This window comes from Bos indicus, chromosome 1, assembly GCF_029378745.1.
Source record: "Bos indicus isolate NIAB-ARS_2022 breed Sahiwal x Tharparkar chromosome 1, NIAB-ARS_B.indTharparkar_mat_pri_1.0, whole genome shotgun sequence".
Taxonomy (NCBI): Eukaryota; Metazoa; Chordata; class Mammalia; order Artiodactyla; family Bovidae; genus Bos; species Bos indicus.
Window position 1 is genome coordinate 47618150 of NC_091760.1, and position 27480 is coordinate 47645629.

Here is a 27480-nt window from a genome sequence, read left to right on the forward strand (position 1 = left end):
ATTACAAGCATGCACTGCCTAGCAAAAAATTTAGCCGTTTGGCATCAATTCCCACGTCTAAAACTCAAAAGCAGCTCTGTTCACCTCAATGTATTCCTCAGAGTGATGTCATGAAAGTTAATATTACAATCCCCCCCAAATAGTTCAACATGACAAAAAAATTATGAATGTTAATGAGAACCAGGGTTGAAAATGCATTTGAGGCAGAATAAAGCACTATTATAAATTACCAGCAACCTATTTTATTTTGTGATTATTGCTTCTTAAAAGCTTTTGAGACCTTTGAGAAACAAACAAAGATGTAGATGCAAGGAGAAATAAAAGTGTAAAACCAATAGCAACTTATTTTCATGTAGTTTTAATTTTACCACTTTTGTCTGTGGAAGGACAGTGCTGTTCAAAAGGCTATTGCCTTTTGGAAACATTATTGAGATTAGGCTGAGAGACCTCTTATGGTTTTATTTCTTATAAAATGACAAGAGATAGACATGAGGGTGTTATAGATGCAATATTTGCCACCTCATTGATGGCTGTAGACAGAGTGAAAAAGGCAGTAGAGTATCTCTAAATCCTCCCGAAATGGTAAAGCCTAAATTCTGATAAGGGAAGTGATTTTAAAAAGAAGGCTCCAGGGAATTTGTCATTATATTCTCCTACAGTTGTTAAAACGTCATACATTCATTGGCTCTTTATAACTGGAAGTCATCTCACTCATTTCTACCCAAACACTTCATTTCACACATGAAGTAACTGAGGGTAAGGCACATTAAGTGACTTCCCTGAGACCACAATTAGTGATGAAACGGGAACTGGAGCCCAAGCCTATGGTTATATTTATTCGAAGGTATATTAGTGTAGCATAAATGTCACATTATATGAATTAATGGGTAACGTGAAAACAAAAATATCTCAGTAAGCCTCTAGAAGGAAGTTGTTGGGGGGCCCAGCCTATAATTTATGATGATACAACAATGTTTTTTCCTAAGAAAGCTTTCATTGCCCCAAGATCAAAAAGATATTGTCCCAGGTCATGAAGAAATCTTTCATTATCCCAAGGTCGTAAGGATGTTCTACATAAATTAGCCTCCAGAAGTCCTAATGCTGATAATGTAATTTATGAAGCTGAAATGTCTCCCTTTTTATTAGAAACTTTCAGAGGAGAGAAACACATATTCAGAATGCATATTCTGTGTGTTCAGTGAAGTTGCATCAAACTGGCATTTATCATCAACAAATTCAACTATATAATCTTGGAGAAAAAAGAAAGCAGAATTAATTTAGAAAGCATGTGCAGTCTCCCTGTTATTCCAGTCAACATATTTATTTATGATTTTATGTAAGTGTGAGAGAGACAACATCAAACTGATATCCCTCACTTGATCTTAGTTCCCCTGTAACTGAGTGTAAACATCTCAAGGTCTGGTATATGATTTTAGCGTTGTAAAGATATGATTCTATTTTGGCTTTTATCATGGCTTCAGAAGCAAAGCAACCATTTGCTTAGTGTTTAGTGTGAAATTTTCTTGATGTCCTATGAGTAATTGAAAATTATATTCTGAAATTTTTAAGGATTAATAAGTAATTAAAACTATAAATGACCAAACTTAGCTATTCTTGAAGATTTCAAGCTCAAATTCTGACTATTTATCTGTAAGTATAAGCAGACTTTAATAGTCATTTTTAATGGGACTTTGAGTAATATTTGATTTCATATGCAAGTAGTTAATTGGTGTACAAATAAGAGGTTGAATACACTATTTTTTTTATAAAATTCAAGTAAATATGTTTGAAAGAGTTTAATTATCTTCCATAATAATCCATCTATATTTAGTGTTTATAATAGATTTTAAAACTTATTCAATCTTACATTTTCTTAAATATCTCAATAAATATATATGATCTTGGTAGCATGTCAATTTTACATTAAAAGTCTAAATTGTTTCCTCAGTTACACATCTCAAAAAAAAAAAAAAAAAAAGACCAACTTATTAGTTACATAGAGCAAATTCTCTAACACATTTGCATTATTAAGAATACCAACATGTATAGATTCTATAGCATGAAAAAAATGATTCTCTATTATCATTTTTAACATTTCTATGCCTATGTAATCCTAGGATTAATAGATTCTAACACACTTGGAAAGCAATTATCTTCTAACTGAAATTGCTTAATAGCCAGAGGCTTTGAATGGGACAAATCACCATACAGCATAACCTTATTTACAGTCTTTACAAGGACTTGATAAATTAGGGAAGAATTGTTGTACTCCACATGACTCATCCATCCCATATAATCCACATTTCTAATGTGCTTTGGAATCATGTTACCTATTACTCAGATTTTCTCTCTACAGTCTCAGTCATGCAGCTCTTTTTTTTTTTTTTTTTTTTCTGCAAGGCCCCACTGAAAAATAATTTTTTAAAAATTAATCTTTATTGAAGCATTGTTTTACAATGTGCGTGAGTTTCTACTCATAGCAGAATGAATCAGCCATACATATACGTATCTCCCCTCCCTTTTGGACTCCCTTCCCATTCAAGGGACAGTCTCCACAGTGCACTAAGTAGAGTTCCCTGTGATATACAGTATGTTCTCTATTTTATACACAGTATCAATATTGTATATATTTGATTAACTTTTATACTTATGGACTCAAGCTATTTGAATGAATTTCATCTATTGCATTTCTGACTTGGACACAATCTTGCATTTTCTCACATTGTTTGAAATGGTAGGAACATAGGATTCTTACCAATGTAAAGTGCTGCAAAACAGTCAGATTTTCTATATTACAAGAGACTAAAGGGCTATCATAAACTAAATGCAAAGCATAAACTTTTGCATTTAGTTATATTACCTCTTTAATCTCTTTTTTTGAATCTTGGATAAGGGAAATATAAAAAGTATATTTAGGACCTAAAGTCAGTTATTTAACCGTACTGTATTTCAATTTCCTCACCTTTAAAATGGGGGCAATTATAGTACTTGTTTCATAAGTTTTCAGTGAGAATTTAAATAGTATTTAATAATTATTAAATAATGGTTATCATGAGTTTGGGTGAACTCCGGGAGTTGGTGATGGACAGGGAGGCCTGGCATGCTGCAGTTCATGGTGTTGCAAAGAGTCAGACACAACTGAGCTACTGAACTGAACTGAACTGAATTGTTGTCAATAGTAATTATGTAAACAGATAAATTACAAGAATTGATAAAGAATATGATGAACAATTTCTTGCCTAAGTGGCTTATTAGAGCTTTTGGGGGAAAGCTATCAGAGTGAGATTTGTCAAAGTCAGATCAGCATTCAGTATTACTAACGACTGGTAGGATTTTAGGCAAACTAAGATCTTCCTTGGTGGCTCAAACAGTAAAGAATCTGCTTGCAATGCAGGGAACCCAGGTTCAATACCTGGGTTGGGAAGATCTCCTGGAGAAGGGAATGGCAACCTACTCCAGTATTCTTGCCTGGCAAATTCCATGGACAGAGGAACCTGGTGGGCTACAGTCCATGGGGTCACACAGGGTCAGATATGACTGAGCATGCACTCATGTGGCAACATAGCAAGACCTCTTTCAGTTCAGTTCAGTTCAGTTCAATTCAGTCGCTCAGTCGTGTCTGACTCTTTGTGACCCCATGAATTGCAGCACGCCAGGCATCCCTGTCCATCACCAACTCCTGGAGTTCACTCAAACTCACGTCCGAGTCGGTAATGCCTTCCAGCTATCTCATCCTCTGTGGTCCCCTTCTCCTCCTGCCCCCAGTCCCTCCCAGCATCAGAGTCTTTTCCAATGAGTCAACTCTGCATGAGGTGGCCAAAGTACTGGAGTTTCAGCTTTAGCATCATTCCTTCCAAAGAACACCCAGGGCTGATCTTTAGAATGGACTAGTTGGATCTCCTTGCAGTCCAAGGGACTCTCAAGAGTTTTCTCCAACACCACAGCTCAAAAACATCAATTCTTCGGCACTCAGCTTTCTTCACAGTGCTAATCTCGCATCCATACATGATCTCTTTGGGTTTTAGTAAATGCAGGTGTCAGAAAAATGATTTCCAAGGAATTTTCCAGCTCTAAGGCTTTATGGTGTTACAGGAGAGATGTAAGTTCCCAATAAATGGATAAATATCAAAGTCAGTTGAACAGCATAATATATTTGATAAATGAATGTTACAAAAATCATCCTGTGAAGTACACTCACAGTGTGCTGAAAGGAACAGAATCCTGGGAGGAGAATGGCCAGAAACATTGCTGCTTGCTGACATCTTTTGCTATTGGCCTCTGGCATTCAGCCTGCTCAGTCATACACACTGCTTATTTTGCCCACATCTGCCTTCCAAATGAGAATTAATCTCAATGCTAAGGTCTCATGTGGCCATCAAGCTCTATCTCCATAGAGATAGAAGAGAAGCTTTTTGACAAATCACCTGCAGCCATGGAGATTGTAGAGCTGTCCTCAGATTGATTTGTTTTCTCAAGACAAAATTGGAAATTCAAATATTATGTTATAGACACTGTGTCTCCGTGTCACTATATACCCCACGTCTTTCCTTGCTATCTGTCTCTGTTTTGTTAGTTATTTCCATCATAATGCAGCAAGGCTAACAATGTGGGCATGGTACCAGTTCCTATTGCTGTCTGACTCCTAATGGGTTTTGGATGGTTATGTGCATGGTGAGGGAACATTTAAATGATTTTTGTGTGTTGCACAGTCAGGAAAACAACATTTCCACACCAGCTCTTTTGATCCCTCAAAAAACAGCTATCGTAATACAAGCAGATGTTTGAATGGGTAAAAATAAATCCAGTGGCTCCATTCTACCCCAGGAGCCTCATACGACTCCATTGGGTCATCTAGGTTGGTCATTCTCCTGATCTTAGTGGGCACAATTATCATATTTCAAGTAGGCCTGAGTTCCAACCACAAACTTTAAACAAACAAAAAATACTTTTCTACCAGGATGATAAAGGGTCAATGTGAGAGTTGGGGGGAAAAGGTAAGGAAAATCAGTTTCTTTCATAGGAAAAATCAAAGAGAACAGTCTATGTCATGGATTATTAGCAGCTCTGGAGCAAAAGATGTACTTGACTTTAGTTTGAACCTGATCCAGTGTTAAAATACAGATAGCAACAAACTGTAAATACTTAGCAGGTTGCCAAATATGTTCAAAGCAAATTAGAAGTGAGAATAACTCAGGAGGGAAGCAGAATCAGAAAAGTCTCCACAAAGGAGGCATCTGACCTAGAGAAAAAGAGCATTTGAGCAGAGGAGAATGCATATGAGAACAAGAAAGCAAACACAAATGTGACATGTTCTGGAATTTGTGACAAGAGCAAATGCTGGACCATGTATTGTGTGAAGTTGGGGTGAATAAGGAAGAGGTAAAATAAACTAATAGGTAACATTGTAGTCTGATAGAGAAATGATGAGAAACTTAAACAAAGATGCCAGTAAGGTTGCAGATGGGCTTCCCTGGTGGTTCAGATGGTAAAGAATCTGTCTGCAACGAAGGAGACCCAGGTTTGATCCCTGGGTTGGGAAGATCCCTTGGAGAAGTAAATAGCAACCCCCTCCAGTATTCTTGCTTGGAGAATTCTATGGACAGAGGAGTCTGGCAGGCTACAGTCCACGGGATTGCAAAGAGTCAGACACGACAGAGTGACTAACACGTTTACACTTTCAAGGTTGCAGATGACAGGAGTGAAGCCTTTGGCATCTATGTGAGAAGGAGGATCAATAAAGTTACAAATAACTGTAAAAACTGTAGTTGGAGTTACTGAGTGAAATATAGGGCTAAAAATACAGGAGAAAAATGTGATTGGGTGAAAAGTTAAGGTTTGTGTGTATTGCATCAGATATACACATAGAACTTGGATACAGAATGCTTAGACTGGAAATACAAGTCTGAATGTTAGGAGAGAGAGAGGGGCTGAGAATTTGATGACAAGAGAAGTATAGGGACTGGAACTTTAAATTTCTACAAAATTGGGAATTTTCAAGCATAGACAGATTAGGAGTGTGATTTATATGGTAGTAATTGAGAAATCATAAATGAAGGAGAAACAGGAGTATAGAGGGCATGAACAGGGGGGCAGGAAAGCATTTCTCAGGGTATGTAAACAACACTGCAAATGTCACAAAGAATCACAAAGTTGCGTGAGAAAGAGGTTGCTGGACTTGGTCATGAGAGGGTTCCTAGAACAAATAGAAGAGTAATTTTAGCAGAAATAAAGGAACAAGGAAACTCCCAGGGGAGAGCGGACAAAAGTTAGTGAACTAGAGATTTAGAATGTACTAATTTTTGAAGCAAGTTTCCAAGTAAAGAGACGAGCAGTAGGACAGTACCTTTGTCTTTTGAGAAGGAGGTTATAGGGGAGAGGAAACAGCCCGGTGAAAGGAGAACATGAAGTGTGCGACAGGTGTCAGTTCTAACCAACAAACCTTTGATTATCTCTTTGCAGAAATTTTGAAAGAGGAAGTGTCTCAAATATTCTAGATTATGACCTTGGCTTCCATTTCTTCAATTACCCCTTTTAACTGTTATAACTACTAGGATCCTTGAACACTGTTCCCTTGATGTGATGTTGTATCCTCCGCCCAGGCCTAAGGAAAGGGACACATTGCAGTTTTTCCACATACCCATAGGCCAAATGGAGAAGGCAATGGCAACCCACTCCAGTACTCTTGCCTGGAAAATCCCATGGACAGAGGAGCCTGGTGGGCTGCAGTCCACGGGGTTGCTAAGAGTCGGACACGACTGAAGTGACTTAGCAGTAGCAGCATAGGCCAAATGTGTCAGTCAGTCTGTTAATGTGTTGGAGTAACTAAATAAAAATTTTAAAAAGGAAAAAATTAAAATAAAAAAATAAATTAAAAGTAGTAAATTATTCTATACATTAGTTACTTTAAAAATATTTATTGTTCTGGCATTGGTAAGGGCATTTAGTCCTATGTATCATCATGTGGTCCTATGGGCCTTAGCATGTGATGCTCATCTGTTTGGTCTTTAGGTAGCATCATTGCCCTTGCAGTATCCACCATGGCTGGCATATCTCACATCTTCTCTGTGGACTTTAACACTAACTCTAGGCTTCCAACCTCTTCAGTCTTCCAACTCTGGCTCTTAAAGCCAAGATGTTGAGAACCAAAATCTTCTTTGTCTCTGGCAGTCAGAAACTATGCAGTTTTCTTCACCTTGAGTTAAAATAAGACTCTTTGGAAGTCAGAGTTAGGCAATGTTTTTCTTTTAATATAGGTTCTATTCTCATCTTCCTAAAAGGATCAAGAACTGAGGGGCAACAGAGATGATTGGCAGGAAACCCATTCAAAATATTGTCATATTACTCAGGAATTCTGCACGAAGATGGGGAACTTGAGGAATTTCAAGAGTAATTTTGACTATATGAGGTACGACTCATATATGAATATATGAGCTGAAGATCCTAACTAATCAATAGAGTGCTATCCCTCTGAATGTGTAAGAAATATTCTCCTGTAAATACATACTATATACTTTCTTTAGTCACTCCTTGACTTCTTTCCATAGCACTTACCAAATATATTTTAATGTATGCCATTATTGACTTTCCCCTCTCTAGTTGTTAAACTCTGTGAGGGTAAAGACCATGTTTGTTTTGTTCACTACTGGATTAATTCCAAGTACCTTGAGTCTAACATAGAAACTGCTTATAAAAATTTTTGGAATGAATAAATAAATGAAATAATTAACCAAGGAATACCAAATAGTGGAGTACAGATAGAAGAGGGCTCTTCTATTCTTATGCAAAAGTGTACCAAAGTATGAAGTAATCTTTATTGTTATTGGTACTCATACAAATACCATTGATTTTTTTGGAGGTGGGTTGATATTCAGCCAGAAAATATCAGCACAGTGTCCCTTCTCTTTGGCTGATTACTGTGCTATGCTTGCTCATATGTATTTTGTGTATCACCTCTATTGAGAAATATTATCATTCCAAAATGATCACACTAATAGTCAATGGTTTAATTAATTGAAGGAAATGAGCATTTAAGATAAATAGCTAAATTATCACTTTATTATTAATTTGTTATGATATTTCATGAAAGGATAAAGAAAGTCAATATACTAATATGTATCTTCAAAGCTGCTTCAGAATAATAAAATGTACACATATCTTAAAAATGAATGTAGTAAATTATTTAAAAAGGAGTTTTTAGAGTGACTTAGTTCAATCTGTCAGTAGCCCCAGAACTAAGGTACAGAATAAATGTTCTAAACTAAACACTGTAGATCATTTAAATGCTATAGACTGCTTGAGAAAACCCTCAACAAAAAGACAAATGAGAAACGCAAGCAAAGGGAAATAAATGAACACTCACTTTGTGTCAGAGAAAATTGGAGTAGGTTTTACTCTAAGGAACAGCCTTCAGAATTCATATTTCCTCATGGTATACATTAGGATCTTCAGAGTCATAAAATTTCTAGATGTCTTCTTGATGACTAAACCGGTTTCCTTCTTTGTTTGAGGCATTATTCAGGAAGCACACAGTGTATTTTATTCCTTGCTGAGCAAGACAAGAATGTTCTATGTTAAGGAATGTATATACAAAATAATATATTTGTTGAAATATATTTCTGATGAAAGTTTTATATTTTCATTTCCCTTTTATTATATATGTTGCCTCTAATGTCTCAGTGCAACACAGAAATAAAGAACATAGAGCTTCAGTCTAGACACCTGATCAGAAAACAGATTACTGTATTAGAGTATTCTTCAAATAGTATTGTCTCTAGCATGGTAAAACTGGTGATTTTGGAGGGTGAGCTAATATGTCTTTCTTCTAGAGGCAAGACCATGTAACACTGTAAAACTTGACTGAGAAAGATAGCTGCCTACCTGTACAACTACAGTGCACTTTGCCTCAGATCTTACCTGGGTCCCACTGGCTCCTTTGAAGGCTAACATAGGACTTTATTCTTTTGATTTAAACTTTGATCTCTTTTAAAATAACACATTCCTTCTCCTTTTCTCTGCAAACTCTTCCATCTATTTGTAGTCAATTAAAGCTTAATCAACTTTTTCTGAGGAACAGACTTGAGTGCGTACCATAGAAGCACCAGAAAAGAGGTTAAGCTCCCTGTAGGGGACAGCAAGTCCGTACAGGTCAGTAAGTGCAGAGGAGGGCTCAGAATGAGAGGATTAGGGTGATCTCCGATGTCTAAGAGCCAATTTCCTATTTTTGTGAATCTGTATGATTAAACAGTATGCTTTGGTTTACTAAAAAATTCACATCTTAGATTGATGATTAAATATTTGAAGAAATGATTTTTGGTTTAAATTTTCTATTTTTTCCCAACTAGAAATGTATTATATAGAGTGGCACATATAAAGGCAATAAAATTAAACACGTATGAAACTTTGATGAATTGTTTCTGCAAAAGTTATTTCTCAAGAGTAGACAAAGTGCTTTTGAACAGATTCACTTTTTCTCAGGTCACAGGAGTGCTATTTAATAAATTACTCTTCTTGGGTGCTAAGAGCCACCTTTATTCATCTGAAAAGGTTAATGCAGCTGTTAAAAGTGTCCAAGTTGTTCTCAGAGAATAATTTATACACTGAAACTCTGTTTTATTTAGGAAATTCCTAACAAGAAAAGAAAATGTGCAGTACAAATTAAACACAAGTAGTTATAGTAGTTCATAACTGAAGTTGTTTTTTTTCCCCCTGAGCTCCATTTATATGGACTGATTTATATCCCTGACCATGTATAATTTTAGAATTCCCTGTCTTTCACCCCAGGATTTCCTATCTTTCCTTTTACTTAATTTTTTTCCATAGTACTTATTATAAATATACTGTGTTTCACATATAGATTTTGTTTTCTTCTGACTTCCTTCACTAGAATGTAAGTTCCATGCAAATAACTTTTTTTCTGATTGCATTACCTCAGTTTCCCTGGACAGTACTAGGCACATGTAAACATTCAATAAATGAATGTAGGGATAAATCAATATTGATCAAATTTATCAAGTAATTACCAGATTTCCATTTGATGTACCATTGAGAGCATAATTTACCTGTCTCATGATTAGAAAATATAGTAAGAAAACATGGTTAGAAAAGTGCTTTAAAAAACATTCTGATACATAGTCAGCCCTGAACACTCACTGGTACTATCATTAAATCAATTTGTGAAAAGAATACTTTTTTTTAATGACTCATTGCTTAAGTGAAATAGAGTCATGACAATTAAGTAGATATTAAACATATTTTGCCTCAATCGTCTGAATCCTTTAGTTCAAAGCATATTTTAAGAATACATTATTAATATAATTTACTTTTTGAAAAGTAACAAGACAATTAAATTTATTTGACAAACTCCAATTAAATCAAACAGAGTATTAGAATAATTCCAAAGATTAAGCTTGGTTTTGAATTGTGCTCTGCCATTTACTAGGTCTGTGACCCTGGGCAAGTCAATTAAAAACCTTAGGCTTCAGTTTTCACATGTGTAACATGGGTGAAAATTAAGTCTATGTCAGTAGTTTAATATTAAACATAGCACAGTACCTGACATATAATGATTCTTGATAAAAGGAAGATCAAAAAATATTATTAAATGTATAAAATCTAGTGAAAAATGTTTGTGACAAAGCTATCTCAATTTACATAAAATTGAGTGAGGATTAAAAGTGAAATTATTTTTTTCTGACCCCAAGTTTAAGCAAATAAATTTGAAATTCACATTTTGGAAGAAATTATCATTTTCAAAAGAGAACTTAATACAAGAAATACTGACATTTGATGCAAATCACTTAGCATATGACTTCTTTTGTATTGCTAAGTATAAAACACAGAGCCTCTTAGTACCAGTTTAAGGATGCAGGTGTCCTTTTAAAATCAACACTTCTAAATTCCTGAAAAGCCAACATTATATATACAATCCTCTGCTTCCCTATCCCAATCAAATTTAAACTTATGGAGGTACTGAGTTAGAAAGATGTTCAAAAACCTTATGATACATGTCTTCAAGGTCATTGTTATCTAAGAATGTGTTATTAATGTTTTATTATATGGGCCATTTAGGCAGTCTTGTACAACATTTTTAGCACCAAAGTAGGGGCATTGGATGCCACACTTAGTTATGGTGGAGAAGATGGGAAATGTTTCTGCTCAGGTTCTCTACACAGATTGCTGGAGCCGCAGTGGGAAAACAAGCCTTTCAGGTCATCCCAAGGTAGACCACAGACACTGGGTTCTACCTTGTGATATAAAGCTCAACGAAGTTTCTCGAGCCAGATCAAGACTGGAATACACATGTCTATAATTGTCCAGGATCTGGGAAGCCTGAGCAAACAGGACATTGTGCTCTAATGAGTGTAAAGAGTCTCAGCATTGTCTCCAAATCCCAAGCAACCCCATTTCAGAAAAGAACTTTAGAAACTGTGACAAATAACATCTCCAAGCTTGCTACTACTGTGAGCTGATACTCGTTTCCTATGTACAAAGGAAATGATGGCGATAGGGTTGAGGATGGGGAATGTACAAGAAAATAGTCCATCTTGTTTTTAACTTGTGGATGGAATATAAAGAGCCTCTCAAAGTCTTGAAAATGCCATGCGTGCTGCTAATGTTACAAGGATCAGAATGTGGATATTGCCTACATGAGAGATGTGTGTGTCCTTCAAAATTCCCCTGCTTAATGTACCTTAATATTAAAACACAGACCAGTACAAATAATGTTTTCATATAATAATGTGATTCAACTAATCAGGGCCATTCCTAGGCCGGGGCCACCTTCATGTCATGCAGTCTAGCACAGAAAAAGATGGCTTAGCCCAAGGAACACAGGCCCTGTCGCTACCCCTCTCTATTGGATTGAGAAAATCTTCCATATGTTCAGACCATGCTATTGATAGCTTATGGTGAACGATGTCAGATTTGTGGTCTCCAAGAAAGATTTAGCTTTGGGACCAGGGGCCAGGCTTGAATACTCAGAGCTTTTGTGTGGCCGAAGTTTTATTACAGTGAATAAGGACAGAGAACGCTTCTGACACAGACATCAGAAGAGCAATGGAGAATTCCCCACTTGCTAGTCTTGTCAAGGCCTTACATACTTTTACCAGACTCACTCCCACAACATACATTTCAAATTAACAAGATTAGAACTAACAATAGAAAGGTCTTACCAGACCCACTCCCACATAAAATAACAGAATTAGTCAGAAGGTTCCTGTTAAGGAGATGTCCTTAAGCAAGATACATTGTTGTTATATAATTAGTACAGAGCTTAAGAGAAAACATACCCTTGAGAAATATGAGTTGTTTTGTTGTGTAATCATTATCTCTGGGATTAAAGAAAATAAATAATTAAAGAAAATAACTTATGTCTTATGTGACTAAGACAAAACAATGTAGAAAAAAACGTTTGTCCTTTTTTCCTGCTCCAGAGCCCTGGCCCTTTCCTTCTTGAGGGCCCCGGACTCCTTATTAACCTACTTAAGAATTAACTCTCTCACTATGTCCCTTTTGTGTTTGTAGTTTATAAAGTCTTATGATCATCATCTTGATTTTCAAATGTTACATATAGAAGATGCCTGAGGGAGGACTTGAATCTGTATCTGCTAAAATAAAAATCAGTGGGTTTTCTGTTAAAGCAAGCTGCCTTCTACCTCTACCTTCTACTCTTCAAAAAAATACTTATTAAGAATTTTAATATCTATGACAGGCTGTAAGTCTTGTTCAAAGAGTAGGGCTACATCTTTTAGACAACCTCAGATCTGATCTAAAGTTGTAAAGCAAAGGCTTTACTAAGCTGCTGTTAGTGGCCTGTTTCAAGTAACATGTGTTTCTTAACCATTTTTGGTAAACATATATGTGTCCAGTTTAGCCTGTAATAATAATTCTCAATTCTTCCACAATGAGGCCCTCCTCTCTGATTTTAAAAAATAATTTTCTTCCTCACAATGCCCATATTATAAAATACATCTATTAAACAAATTGCATTCACTACATAAGAATTTGTTTTTATATAAAAAGATTTATTAAAGGGTACACAATTTTAAAAGCTAAAAAAAAAAACAACAAAAACAAATGATGATAAATGGCAACCAAAATAACACTAAATATATTTAATAACAGATGATGTTTAGGTAGCTTATGCAGCAAACTCTCATCAGAAAGATCTGGAGTTGAATTCTAGTCCCTCCACTTGTTTTCCATGTCACTTTAGTATCCTGAGACTTATTTTTCTTTTTCAGTACACAGAGTAGTAAATTCAATATCATCAGGTTATAAACACCTGATGTTTATATATGAATGAGGGACTATAGGAAAATTATCTGGCAATACACTGCTTTCTTTGTATACAGCATCCACTCAATAAATATTATTTTTCTCCTGTGGGAGAATATAAAAGCTAGAAAGCATTTCTGAATAATAAAAATGACTTGCCAATGAAAATTCCTGAGTCCCTCAGGCTGGGAGACCTCTCTAGATAGAGAGATAACAGTGTGTGTCTCCAGTGCCTTCTAGCAATTAATGGAATTTATCATGAGCAGGAAGTTGTGGAGACTTCACTGTGTGTGTGGTGGGATGTACCTTTCAGGCATAAGCTGCTGTCTTTCCTAACAATCTTCTGTAGACTCCAAAAGAACAAGGCTGTTGTAGTCTATCTGAAATGTCCCGAGGAGCTAGACATTGAAGGCATAGGTGTGGTCAAGAGACCCCAGGGTCTAGGTCAGCCATTTGTGTGAGCCTTTTGTTATAGAGTGTCCTACCAGATCAGGTATATGGTTGTTCTTCCAAAAGTCATTAGGTTTGTGTCTGAGTGGTAAGTGACAGTGACAAAGAAGGAAGCTCCTGTTGAATTAATATTTTTTTCTGTTTATTTTTGGGAAGAAACTTGTGCTTTCCTTTCCCACATCCTCACCAATGTGACTTTGTTAATAATAAACATGTTATACTAAAAACATGATTCAAAAGCAAGATGTATTTCCTTCCTTTTGCTAAAGGCTATGCTTGGTCATCTAAGGGCAGATCATTAAGAACAGCTTAGACGTTATTATTCCCCCAAACCCAAAAGCTTTAAACATGCAATAAATTATTTGAGTAAGCTATTTACAATTTTATTTTATTTTTGTTTTTTATTCACAGATCAAAACCACCAACCCAAAAGAATTATTTTCCCAATGCACAGACTGTGCTCTGATAACAAGCTGGCATTTCTAGAAGATATTTTAATTCTATAAGGCCAGTAAAAGACTTAGGAAAAAAAATTTAAACATCAGGCTGACTGGTATTTAAGTATTAAAGTCAATTTATATTTATTTGTTCAACACATAGACAATTTCTATTATACTCTTCTAAGAATTCAAGGTTTTCATAATTCTATATCAGATATCATCCACTAATGAGCAGTCACTGGAGGAACCATAATATTATTCCACACACAGTATTTTTCTGTTCTCCCTTTGCTTTATTCCTTTGTTTCCTGAGAAAATGATATATAAACCATCGATTTTGAGAAATATCAATATCCTGGGATTCCTTTGCTGAGAAGAAAGATTTCTTGACATTATTTGTTCATTAATAGCATTGAGGATTCTCTGAAAATCGACTCTTGGGGGTTAAATCCCTCAGACTATGGATATTCTACTTTAAATGGTATCGTTGCCTCCACATCATCAGTCTCCTTTGCTATGCTGTTCTACTCTACCAAATACTTGGTTTGAGTTCTTCCTATTTATAATAAAAATCTTTCATTTACAAATGTTTTGATTTATATCTTAGCTCTTCTACTACAAAAGTATAGCTTTGTTATACTTGGCAAACTGGAGTCAAAGAATGAGTTGAGATCAGCTTCAGTCTTCCCAGCAAGTAAGAGTGAAGGCTGGTGATGTCCACATGAAAAATAACTCTTTTCTAGGTTTTGCAATGGAACAGATATGGTTGCTGTTGCTACTAACAACTAGAGTGCTTCCAGGGTCTGCTCAGTTCAATGGCTACAATTGTGATGCCAATCTCCACAGTAGATTTCCTGGTAAGTCTGAAACCAACTTTTCTCTAATTGTATCTGTAGAGAGTGATTATGTTTAAATAGAAAATCATTTAAATGCATATGTAAAATGAGGGGGATATCTGTCTTTATTAAGTGGATATTAACAAATGGAAAATGACAAAAGACATTTTTCTGAAGTTGTAATTTATAACCATATTGACATATAAAATGTTCATTGTATTAGTTTATATTATTATAATGGCTGCTCACAGATGTGAAAAATATTAGCTAATGATTCATAAAATTGGGAGAGGCTAATGTCATTCAAAGTTTGTCTACTTGATGGATTTTTTCACATAAATTAATTCAGACTTTAAAAATTTCCATTATATTCTAATAGATTTATTTAGGAAGAATACTTAGAAAATGATTGTGAAATATTATATAGTACTCAAACAAAATACTCTTCCAATGAAATGTTGGTCACCAAAATACACAGGCCAGCTTCAGAATGCATTTCAAGCAATCCATTAATATTTTGACAGACATGAGACTTTGACCATCTTGATGGATGTGTCCCACAGGTTGTTAAAATCTGCATTTTTTTAGAGGTAATTTAAGGTTTCACTTAAGTATTCATCTTTTTATATCAGCTGAAGTTATAGAGCCATAGTTCAATATTTACAAAAAAAGGATTAGGTAATCTGAAACTATTTTTCTACATATGTATTGCAAACTGAGATACATTCTGTCATGTTTTACATGCTCCTATGTTTGGAGCACAGCAGAGCAACAGCACATCTACACAGAGCAATCAGTAGGTAGTTATTTAGTTGATGTGAAGTATTGAACACAGGTAATCTGGCTTGCTCCAGAATAAAGAAAGAATATGTAGAAATATCTTCATAAGCCCAGATCTAGTAGGAGACTATTTGGTAGGTTAAGTAAAATAAGGAGTTCAGGATGGGGAATGTCTAAAAGCAAGTATACAAAGGTAAGTTCAGGCAGGGTTCTTAATAATTTTGAGTACACAAATGATAGGATTTTTTTTTAACTGTTTTACTATGGAAAATTTAAAACATATTCAAAAGTAGAGATTAGTAAAAAAACAAAAACAAAAACACACACCCATAGTAATCATCCAGCTTCATCAGTTGTCAGCATTTATAAATTTTGTTTCATATGTCTTTCCTACTACTCCCATCCCTAAAATATTTAAAATAAATTAATTATTCATGTTTCATTATATATAAGTGACAAGAACTTTAAAATCATTACACTTATTTGTTTAACAAACTTAATAATAATTCCTTAATATCACTCAATATTCAGTCAAGTTGCCTCTAAATCAATACGGTACATTTGTTGATGTATTTCTTGAGTCTGTTTTAATATATAGCATGCCTTAGCTTTCCTAAAATGCCATTTATCTCTGTAAGTAACTTGGTCATTTGTTTCTTAGAATTCCAACACTTTGGATCTGGTTGAGTGTAACTCCTTTGTGTCATTTAACATACTCCTCTTTCCCTATATAACCTGTTAACTTATTAGAGCTAGAGGTTTGAATAAATAAATGCAGGTTCAGTTGTTTGGGCAAAAGTAATTTGTGTAATGAAAGTGTTTCAACTTTATTTTGTAGGCAGTGAAGAGCCATTGCATCTTTTTAAACACACCTTTTTAAGGATTTTATATGGTCACATTTTATTTGAGAAAGTAGACATTGGGGAAAAATGTGAAAGACAGAATCAAGTTAGAAGAGACTAGAGGCAGAGAGCAGAGAAGGCAATGGTACCCCACTCCAGTACTCTTGCCTGGAAAATCCCATGGATGGAGGAGCCTGGTGGACTGCAGTCCATAGCGTCGCTAAGAGTTGGACACGACTGAGCGACTTCACTTTCACTTTTCACTTTCATGCATTGGAGAAGGAAATGGCAACCCACTCCAGTGTTCTTGCCTGGAGAATCCCAGGGATGGCAGAGCCTGGTGGGCTGCCGTCTATGGGATCACACAGAGTTGGACACGACTGAAGCGACTTAGCAGCAACAGCAGCAGCAGCAGAGGCAGAGAGAAATGTCACGAAGCTATGGCAAGGGAAGCAGTATAAGGAGGCAGCTATTCAGAGATAAGTATTTTGTGGTGGATACATCAGAACTTGAGAACTGATTTGATTTGGGAGGTGAGCCAAGGAGAAGACCAGAGGGTATTTTGAAATTGAATAATTGAATGTTGATACTGTTAACTAACACTGAAAGCATAGGGCATTTACATGTTTTAGAAAGGAAGTTTGGATTTGAAAAGAATGACTTTGAAGTACTTTTAGAATGTAGAGAGGCAGCCTCTATCCAGAAATAGGAAATACAGACCTGGTTTGAGGAGAGAGGCTGAAAACGGAAAAAAGCTGTGTGAGAGTTGAATCCCCGTGCAGCGAGTGAGCAATGAATGAGAGACAGGAGAAGGCAGAAGGAAAGGTGTGGAAATACATTACTCTTTAAATAACTTTGGTGGTAAAGAAAAGAGGGGGAATAAGCTGAGCCAGCAATTAAGTGAAAAAAAAAGGATTTGGGGATTAGAGCACTAGAGACACCTAATCTATTACATAAGAATATGAATCAGCAAAGGGGAAATATTCAGAGACTGGGGATACTAACAAAAAAAATACTAACAAAGTATATACATGAGCAAAGGGAAAGTATTCAGAGATTGGAATACTAACAAAGAAATACTTCATGTAATGAGGAAAGTAAATATGGAAGAGATCAAAGGTACAGGTGGGTAGGAGTTCACTTTGGAAAAGTGGTAGCTATTTACTTGATTTAGGAAAGAAGAGAGATAAAAGATACAGGCTGAGAAGTTGAGAGGTTTTAATTGTGTTCATCTCCTCAGTGAAGTCGGAGGCTTAAGCCCTCAGAGAGGGAGGGGCCATAGGCCTGGCCGAGGCCTGGGAAGGGTAGTCAAGTCTTAATCTATTATGGATGGAAAAGAAAGCCAAAATGTAGGAAGATTGCTCAGTAGAGAGAATATAGCTGATGTTGTAGTTATTATACTTGTAAAGGTAAATTGAACATGTAAATGAGCCAAGGAGTGACTAGGACAGCAAAAGGAAGTATTTTTCATGTGAAAGTGAAAGTGAAGTCGCTCAGTTGTGTCCGACTCTTTGCAACCCTATGGTCTATAGCCTACCAGGTTTCTCTGTCCATGGGATTTTCCAGGCAAGGATACTGGAGTGCGTTGCTATTTTCTTCTGCAGGAGATCTTCCCAACCCAGGGATCAAACCCGGGTCTCACACATTGTAGGCAGATGTTTTACTATCTGAGCCACCAGGGAAGTCACCATTTTTTTTTTTAATGTGGTAAATTTTAAAAATGATGTGGAAGCTTCCCTCTACAGTAGTACTTGCAGATCACCAGCATCAAAATCAGCTGAGATAGTTGTTATGTTTGGACTTCATCACTTCACCCCAGATGTGCTGTGCTGTGCTTAGTTGCTCAGTCATGTCTGACTGTTTGCGACTCCATGGACTGCAGCCCATCAGGCTCCTCTGTCCATGGGGATTCTCCAAGCAAGAATACTGGAGTGGCTTGCCATGCCTTCTCCAGGGGATCTTCCCAACCCAGGGATTGAACCCAGCTCTCCTGCATTGCGGGCAGATTCTTTACTGACTGAGCAACCAGGGAAGCCCTTACCCCCGATATGTAGTGTCAGAATCTCTGAACGTGGTACTGGGCATTTTTAAAAAATCCTGCAGGTGAGTCTCATATGCATTTTGATTGAGAACAATTGACAATAATGTGTTAGATTATTGAGTCCATTATTCCAGTCAAAAGCATAATCATGTATTAAGGAAATATAACTAAAAACAAAATCTTCTCCCAACCCAGAAATCCTTTTCACTAACATGGAAGATATGAAAACACTCATTGAATTAGCATTAAACCAGAATAGGATATTCAATACAGGCAATTCACTGAAAGTTTGCAAAGGCAGAAAGGAGTCTCACTCTTTTACATAGTCAAGCAGAGACAACAAATTATATGCATATTTTCAAAATAAGTAATAACTGTCCTAAAGTAAGAGGGCTTGGCAGAACCATTTGTCATGTATAGTTCATCCTAAATTTACCTGGTTATTGGAGTGACCATTCATGCTAGTGTATTAGCTTTATCCAGAGAAAAAATAAAATTCTCACATCTTTATGAAAGGAGGTACTTTTGCAATTTGAAGCAAGGTTCCAACTGAAGTTAGGCTCCCAGCCTTCCCAAACTGTGATATAAGGGTACTACTTTCCTTGATGTTTATATTTCTAAGAGATAGTTCCCAAGTCCTTGAGAAAGAAGTCCCTCAGTCATAAAGCTAATTTTCAAAAGAATTTATATACACTTCACGAAGATGAGAAAGTACTTATGTGTTTTCTGATTTAAAATGATCTCTTTATTTTCAACAGGGAAAATTAAAATTTGTATTTGTTCTTACACATTTTTGCATTTTTATTTCTGTTGGGCTTAGACAAGTATCCAAACTTCCCAAACCTGTGCATATACAAACACATATTGTTGCAATTTAAAATTTATATTAAAAAGTATCTAAAATTCAGATAAATTAGAAAGCCCAAGAGAGGCTTTAGTTATATGGATATTCTTTTCAAGAATTTTTGCAGCCCAGTTTTTAAACCCATTTTTGCAGATTGCTTGCAAAAGAAGATCAGAGTGAATAAATAAAGCCTGAAGGTTAATTGCTCACTTCCCTCTTGACTTGTGGCTTCTCTTCCACATCAAGATCACCCTTGATGTCATCAAGAGTTCCACAAGCTGCTCAGATACTAAGCAAAGGCCTAGAATGAGAATGAGTCTGGCAAAGGAAGGAGCTATCTAAATGCAAAGTAATGTTAATAATGATGAGAGTAATCATCTCACCCTATCTGACCTTTGCTGTTTCATGATATTAGAACTATTTTCTTTAATTTCCATGGCATTTATCCTTGAGTCAAGGGAACTATCATGGTTTAATTTATTTTAAATTTAAAGGGACACCATTTAATTTTAAAGGTAGTTAACTCTTGGCTATCCAAACTAATAGTAGGGAATAGACTCTTGCCCCACTGACATTATAATTATGCTCTTCCAAGAATAAAACTCAAACCATAGTTGACTTTTCGAATACCAAGGAATTATTTGGCTGCCAAAGTGAAATATACAGGTAAGTCTTTTTGGCTCCTGCAATAATGTACACTAGTCTCTTTTTTAGAAGACGGTGTATATAAGAGTCTTCTAGAGCTTCTAAGTCCCTAAAGAAATCTGTAATGATAAAGGCACAATCAAGGAAAAGATTAGGTTTATGACACCAGAAACTTTGTGACCTAACATTGTTTTATGATGAACTAATGAGTCACAGGAAACTGAATGTTAGTGTTATATAACTTGTCATTTTGTCTTCTATTTGAAATAGCACCAAGAAGGAGTAAATACAATACATTATATAATTTTCTCTTTTATTTCTTAAAACAAACCCACAAAACTGTTTTTAATTTTCATTTTACAATACAAAGATTGAGAATTAGAATTTGTCTAGTATTGGGAAGCTAGCAATTGTCAGAGATATAAAACTAGAACTCTTTTCATCAAATCATGATGCTTAAAGTAATTTTGAACACTAAGTTTAAAAAATGTTATCTATAGAAAACCAAACAATCCAATTATAAGTGGGCAAACAAATGAATGGACATTTTTTTCAGAAAAGCTGTATAGATGGCCAAGAAGCACATGAAAAGATACTCAATATCACTAATCCTCAAGGAAATGCAAGTCAAAACCACAATGAGATATTATCTTACATTTTTCATAATTGGTATTATGAAAGAGACAATAGATAACAAATGCTGGTGAGAGTGTAGGAAAAACAAGAACACTTGGGCACTACTGATGGAAATGTAAATTGGTGTAGCCTCTACGGAAAACAGTTTTATAAAGATTCCTCAAGAAAGTAAAAACAGTACTACCTTACAATCCAGCAATTCCATTTCTGTGCATATTATGTGAAGGAAATAAAATCTTTGTGACAAAGAGACATCTGTACCTGTATATTCACTGTAGCACTATTTAGAAATAGCCAAGACATGGAAACAATTGAAATGGTTATCAATAGATGAATTGATGAAGAAGATGTGAGATACACACACACACATATGTGCACAATTCAACTATAAAAAGGAGGGAAATTCTGCCATTTGTGATAACATGGATGGGCTGTAAAGGTTATTATATTAAGCAAAATGCAATACAGAGAAATACAAATCTACATGATCTCATTCATAGGTAGAATCCAAAAGGCAAAACCAAAGCTCATAGAAAATGAGAATAGATTTTTTGTTACCAGACTCAGCGGTGGGGACATAGGAAAATGAAACAGAGTGGTGAAAAGGTACAGACTTCCCATTATAAGATAAGTAGATACTAGGGGTGTAATGTTCATTGGAAGGACTGAGGCTGAGGCTGAAGCTCCAATACTTTGGCCACCTCATGTGAAGAGTTGACTCATTGGAAAAGACTCATGCAGGGAGGGATTGGGTGCAGGAGGAAAAGGGGACAACCGAGGATGAGATGGCTGGATGGCATCACTGACTCGATGCACATGAGTTTGGGTGAACTCCAGGAGTTGGTGATGAACAGGGAGGCCTGGAGTGCTGTGATTCATGGGGTGGCAAAGAGTCAGACATGACTGAATGACTGAACTGAACTGAATGTTAAACATGATATTATAGTTTACACTGTTGTGTATTTAAAATATATTAAAAATTGCTAAGAGAGTAAATCCTAAAATTTCTCATTACAAGGGGAAAAAAGCACTTTTTCCTTGTTTTTTTTTTTTTTTGGTATTTATATGAATGATGGCTCAATATTCAGATCAGATCAGATCAGATCAGTTGCTCAGTCGTATTTATATTAAATTTATTACTTAAATTTATTTTTATAATCATTTCACAATTAATATAAGTCAATTCATTATGCTGTAAACCTTAAACTTATATGGTGTTGTATGTCAGTTAGGAAAGAAAGCTTACAGTGAATGGTGCTGGATTCTTGATTTCCAAAGAAGATTTAGCTTTGGGACCAGAGACCAGGCTTGATCACTCAAGAGCTTTTGTGTAGCATGGTTTTATTTAAGTATGAAGAGGGACAGAGAAAGCTTCTGATACAGACTTCAAAAGGGGGACAGAGAGTGTCCCCCACTCACCAGTCTTAGCAAGGGAGCTATATACTTTTTTAGTTGGTTATTCAGTTCAGTTCAGTTCAGTCACCCAACCGTTTCTGACTCTTTTTGACCCCAAGGACCACAGCACACCAGGCCTCCCTGTCCATCACCAACTCGCGGAGTTCACACAAACTCATGTCCATTGAGTCAGTGATGACATCCAGCCATCTCATCCTCTGTCGTCCCCTTCTCCTCCTGCCCTCAATCTTTCCCGGCATTAGGGTCTTTTCAAATGAGTCAGATCTTCACATCAGGTGGCCAAAGGATTGGAGTTTCAGCCTCAACATCAGTCCTTCCAATGAACACCCAGGACTGTTCTCCTTTAGGATGGACAGTTGGATCTCCTTGCAGTACAAGGGACTCTCAAGAGTCTTCTCCAACACCACAGGTCAAAAGCATCAATTCTTCTGCTCTCAGCTTTCTTTATAGTCCAACTCTCACATCCATACACAACTACTGGAAAAACCATAGCCTTGACTGGATGTACCTTTGTTGACAAAATAATGTCTCTGCTTTTTAATATGCTATTTAGGTTGGTCATAACTTTTCTCCCAAGGAGTAAGTGTCTTTTAATATCATGGCTGCAATCACCATCTGCAGTGATTTTGGAGCCCCTCAAAAATAAAATCTGACACTGTTTCCACTGTTTCCCCATCTATTTGCTATTAAGTGATCAGACTGGATGCCATGATCTTAGTTTTCTGAAATTTTTCTGAATTTTCTTAGTTTTTCTGAAGCCAATTTTTTCACTCTCCTCTTTCACTTTCATCAAGAGGCTCTTTAGTTCTTCTTCACTTTCTGCCCTAAGGGTGGTGTCATCTGCATATCTGAGGTTATTGATATTTCTCCCAGTCATCTTGATTCCAGCTTGTGCTTCCTCCAGCCCAGTGTTTCTCATGATATACTCTTCATATAAATTAAATAAGCAGGGTTAATTGGTTATTACAGTAAATCAAAAGAATGTCTCAAGGCTGTATAGATCTTACTAGACCCACTCTCACCATTTACATTTTAAGATGACAGGTTTAGAACTAACAGTAGAAAGATTTTACCAGACCAACTCTCATAAAATACAGTTTAGGATAACAGGATTAGTCAGAAGGTTTTCAAGAAGGAGAAACTCTCCTCAAGAAGGCTACATTGTTGTTATATGATCCTTAGTACAGAGTTTAAGCTGAGTTGCTTTGTTGTGTAATCATCTGCTCTGGGCTTAAACAAAAAACATTTTATGTGACTAAGACTAAGGAATGTAGAGAAAATAAATGTTTGTCCTTTTCTCCTCCTTGAGAATTCCAGATCCCTCTCTCTTCCTCTAGGACTCCGGACTTCTTATCAACCTGCCTAGGAATTGAATCAATTAATTGTATCCCAATAAAAGTGAAATTTGCTAATAACCTCAGATATGCAGATGACACCACTGTTCTGACAGGAAGCAAAGAAGAACTGAAGAGCCTCTTGATGAACGTGAAGAGGAGAGTGAAAAAGTTTGTTTAACTCACCATTCAGAAAACTAAGATCATGGCATATGGTCCCATTACTTCATGGAAAATAGTTGGGGAAACAATGGAAACAGTGACAGCCTTTATTTCTAGAGGCTCCAAAATCACTGCAGATGGTGACTGCAGCCATGAAATTCAAAGACACTTGCTCCTTGGAACAAAAGTTATGATCAACCTAGACAGGATATTAAAAATCAGAGACATTACTTTGTCAACAAAGGTCCATCTAGTCAAAGCTATGGTTTTTCCTGTAGTCATGTATGGATGTGAGAGTTGGACTACAAGGAAAGCTGAGCACTGAAGAATTGATGCTTTCTAACTGTGGTGTTGGAGAAGACTCTTGAGAGTCCCTTGGACTGCAAGGAGATCTAACCAGTCCATCCTAAAGGAAATCAACCCTGAATATTCATTGGAAGGCCTGAGGCTGAAGCTGAAACTCCAATACTTTGGCCACCTGATACAAAGAGCTGACTCATTTGAAAAGACCCTGATGGTGGGAAAGATTGAAGGCAGGAAGAGAAGGGGAAGATAGAGGATAAGATGGTTGGATGGCATCACTGGCTCAATGGACATGAGTTTGAGTAAACTATGGGAGTTGGTGAATAACAGGGAGGCCTGGTGTGCTGCAATCCATGGACTCGCAAAGAGTCAGACATGACTGAGTGACTGAACTGAACTGAACTGAAAGGTAAAAACAGCATGTAAATGGAGAATCACAATAGAAATTTCCATATTAAAGAATTTGAAAAATGCTGTGGTAGAAAAATTTATTTAGCTTTTATCCAGGAGCATCTTTACTAAGGAAATCTTTTTTTCCTAATTCAGTTTAGTTCAGTTGCTCAGTTGTATCTGACTCTTTGCGACCCCATGAATAGCAGAGGCCTTCCTGTCCATCACCAACTCCCAGAGTTTACTCAGACTCACGTCTATCGAGTCAGTGATGTCATCCAGCCACCTCATCCTCTGTTGTCCCCTTCTCCTCCTGCCCACAATCCCTCCCAGCATCAGAGTCTTTTCCAATGAATCAACTCTTCGCATGAGGTGGCCAAAATACTGGAGTTTCAGCTTTAGCATCATTCCTTCCAAAGAAATCCCAGGGCTGATCTCCTTCAGAATGGACTGGTTGGATCTCCTTGCAGTCCAAGGGACTCTCAAGAGTCTTCTCCAACACCACAGTTCAAAAGCATCAGTTATTCGGCACTCAGCTTTCTTCACAGTCCAACTCTCACATCCATACATGACCACAGGAAAAACCATAGCCTTGACTAGATGGACCTTTGTTGGCAAAGTAATGTCTTTGCTTTTGAATATGCTATCTAGGTTGGTCATAACTTTCCTTCCAAGGAGTAAGCGTCTTTTAATTTCATGGCTGCAGTCACCATCTGCAGTGATTTTGGAGCCCCCCAAAAATAAAGTCTGACACTGTTTCTACTGTTTCTTCATCTATTTCCCGTGAAGTGATGGGACTGGACGCCATGATCTTCATTTTCTGAATGTTGAGCTTTAAGCCAACATTTTCACTCTCCTCTTTCACCTTCATCAAGAGGCTTTTTAGTTCCTCTTCACTTTCTGCCATAAGGGTGGTGTCATCTGCATATCTGAGGTTATTGATATTTCTCCCAGCAATCTTGATTCCAGCTTGTGCTTCCTCCAGCCCAGCATTTCTTATAATGTACTCTGAATATAAGTTAAATAAGCAGGGTGACAATATACAGCCTTGACGTACTCCTTTTCCTATTTGGAACCAGTCTGTTGTTCCATGTCCAGTTCTAACTGTTGCTTCCTGACCTGCATACAGGTTTCTCAAGAGGCAGGTCAGGTGGTCTGGTATTCCCATCTCTTTCAGAATTTCCCACAGTTTATTGTGATCCACAGAGTCACAGGCTTTGACATAGTCAATAAAGCAGAAATAGATCTTTTTCTGGAACTCTCTTGCTTTTTCCATGATCAAGCAGACGTTGGCAATTTGGTCTCTGGTTCCTCTGCCTTTTCTAAAACCAGCTTGAACATCTGGAAGTTCACAGTTCACATATTGCTGAAGCCTGGCTTGGAGAATTTTGAGCATTTCTTTACTGGTGTGTGAGATGAGTGCAATTGTGTGGTAGTTTGAGCATTCTTTGGCACTGCCTTTCTTTGGGACTGGAATGAAAACTGACCTTTTCCAGTCCTGTGGACACTGCTGAGTTTTCCAAATTTGCTGGCATATTGAGTGCAGCACTTTCATAGCATCATCTTTCAGGATTTGAAATAGCTCTACTGGAATTCCATCACTTCCACTAGCTTTGTTCGTAGTTATGCTTTCTAAGGCCCACTTGACTTCACATTCCAGGATATCTGGCTCTAGGTGAGTGATCACACCATCGTGATTATCTGGGTCGTGAAGATCTTTTTTGTACAGTTCTTCTGTGTATTCTTGCCATCTCTTCTTAATATCTTCTGCTTCTGTTAGGTCCATTTCTGTCCTTTATCGAGTCCATCTTTGCATGAAATATTCCCTTGGTATCTCTAATTTTCTTGAAGAGATCTCTAGTCTTTCCCATTCTGTTGTTTTCCTCTATTTCTTTGCATTGATCGCTGAGGAAGGCTTTCTTATCTCTTCTTGCTATTCTTTGGAACTCTGCATTCAGATGCTTATATCTTTCCTTTTTTCCTTTGCTTTTCACTTCTCTTCTTTTCACAGCTATTTGTAAGGCCTCCCCAGACAGCCATTTTGCCTTTTTGCATTTCTTTTCCATGGGGATGGTCTTGATCCCTGTCTCCTGTACAATGTCATGAACCTCCATCCATAGTTCATCAGGCACTCTATCTATCAGATCTAGTCCCTTAAATCTATTTCTCACTTCCACTGTATAATCATAAGGGATTTGATTTAGTTCATACCTGAATGGTCTACTGGTTTTCCCTACTTTCTTAAATTTTAGTCTGAATTTGGCAATAAGGAGTTCACGATCTGAGCCACAGTCAGCTCCTCATCTTGTTTTTGTTGACTGTATAGAGCTTCTCCATCTTTGGCTGCAAAGAATATAATCTATCTGATTTTGGTGTTGACCACCTGGCGATGTGCATATGTAGAGTCTTCTCTTGTGTTGTTGGAAGAGGGTGTTTGTTATGACTAGTGCATTTTCTTGGCAAAACTCTATTAGTCTTTGCCCTGCTTCATTCTGTATTCCAAGGCCAAAGTTGCCTGTTTACTCCAGGTGTTTCTTGACTTCCTACTTTTGCATTCCATTCCCCTATAATGAAAAGGACATCTTTTTTGGGTGTTAATTCTATAAGATCTTGTAGGTCTTCATAGAACCATTCAACTTCAGCTTTTTCAGCGTTACTGGTTGAGGCGTCGACTTGGATTACTGTGATATTGAATAGTTTGCCTTGGAAACAGAGATCATTCTGTCATTTTTGAGATTGCATCCAAGTACTGCATTTCGAACTGTTTTGTTGACCATGATGGCTACTCCATTTCTTCTGAGGGATTCCTGTTATTTGAATGAGTACCAGTATTTCACAGGAAATACAATAGTTAATCAGCTTATTTCATTGATAGACTTCTTGGGTGAGTCAATCAAAATGAGCTGTCCTATTTTGTGTTAGACTTTGCTTGCCCATTGCACTGTTCTGTGCCCAAAGCCAGGGTGGAAAATGGGATAATTATTCCAGGGAATATGCTCTGGCCCTCTGTGCAGATCAGAAAGGCCAGCACTCCTTCTTTCCTACACAGCAGTAGTGTTTTGGCCCCAAGCTGTGAAGAGGATGCC

The 27480-nt window shown here is 36.8% G+C and overlaps 1 protein-coding gene across 3 annotated transcripts in view; it reads left to right on the forward strand.

Moving 5' to 3' along the window:
- ZPLD1 (zona pellucida like domain containing 1) overlaps nucleotides 1-27480 on the forward strand; it is an 80962-nt gene that overhangs the window by 12534 nt on the left and 40948 nt on the right. For 2 of the 3 annotated variants that reach the window (XM_070787159.1, XM_070787163.1), the window contains one exon: nucleotides 14909-15022. In XM_070787159.1, the coding sequence (XP_070643260.1) occupies nucleotides 14917-15022 (106 nt within the window). In that variant the 5' untranslated portion in view covers nucleotides 14909-14916. Of the gene's footprint in view, nucleotides 1-14908; nucleotides 15023-27480 lie in introns of those variants that run through there. The other variant, XM_019967549.2, reaches the window with a different exon arrangement.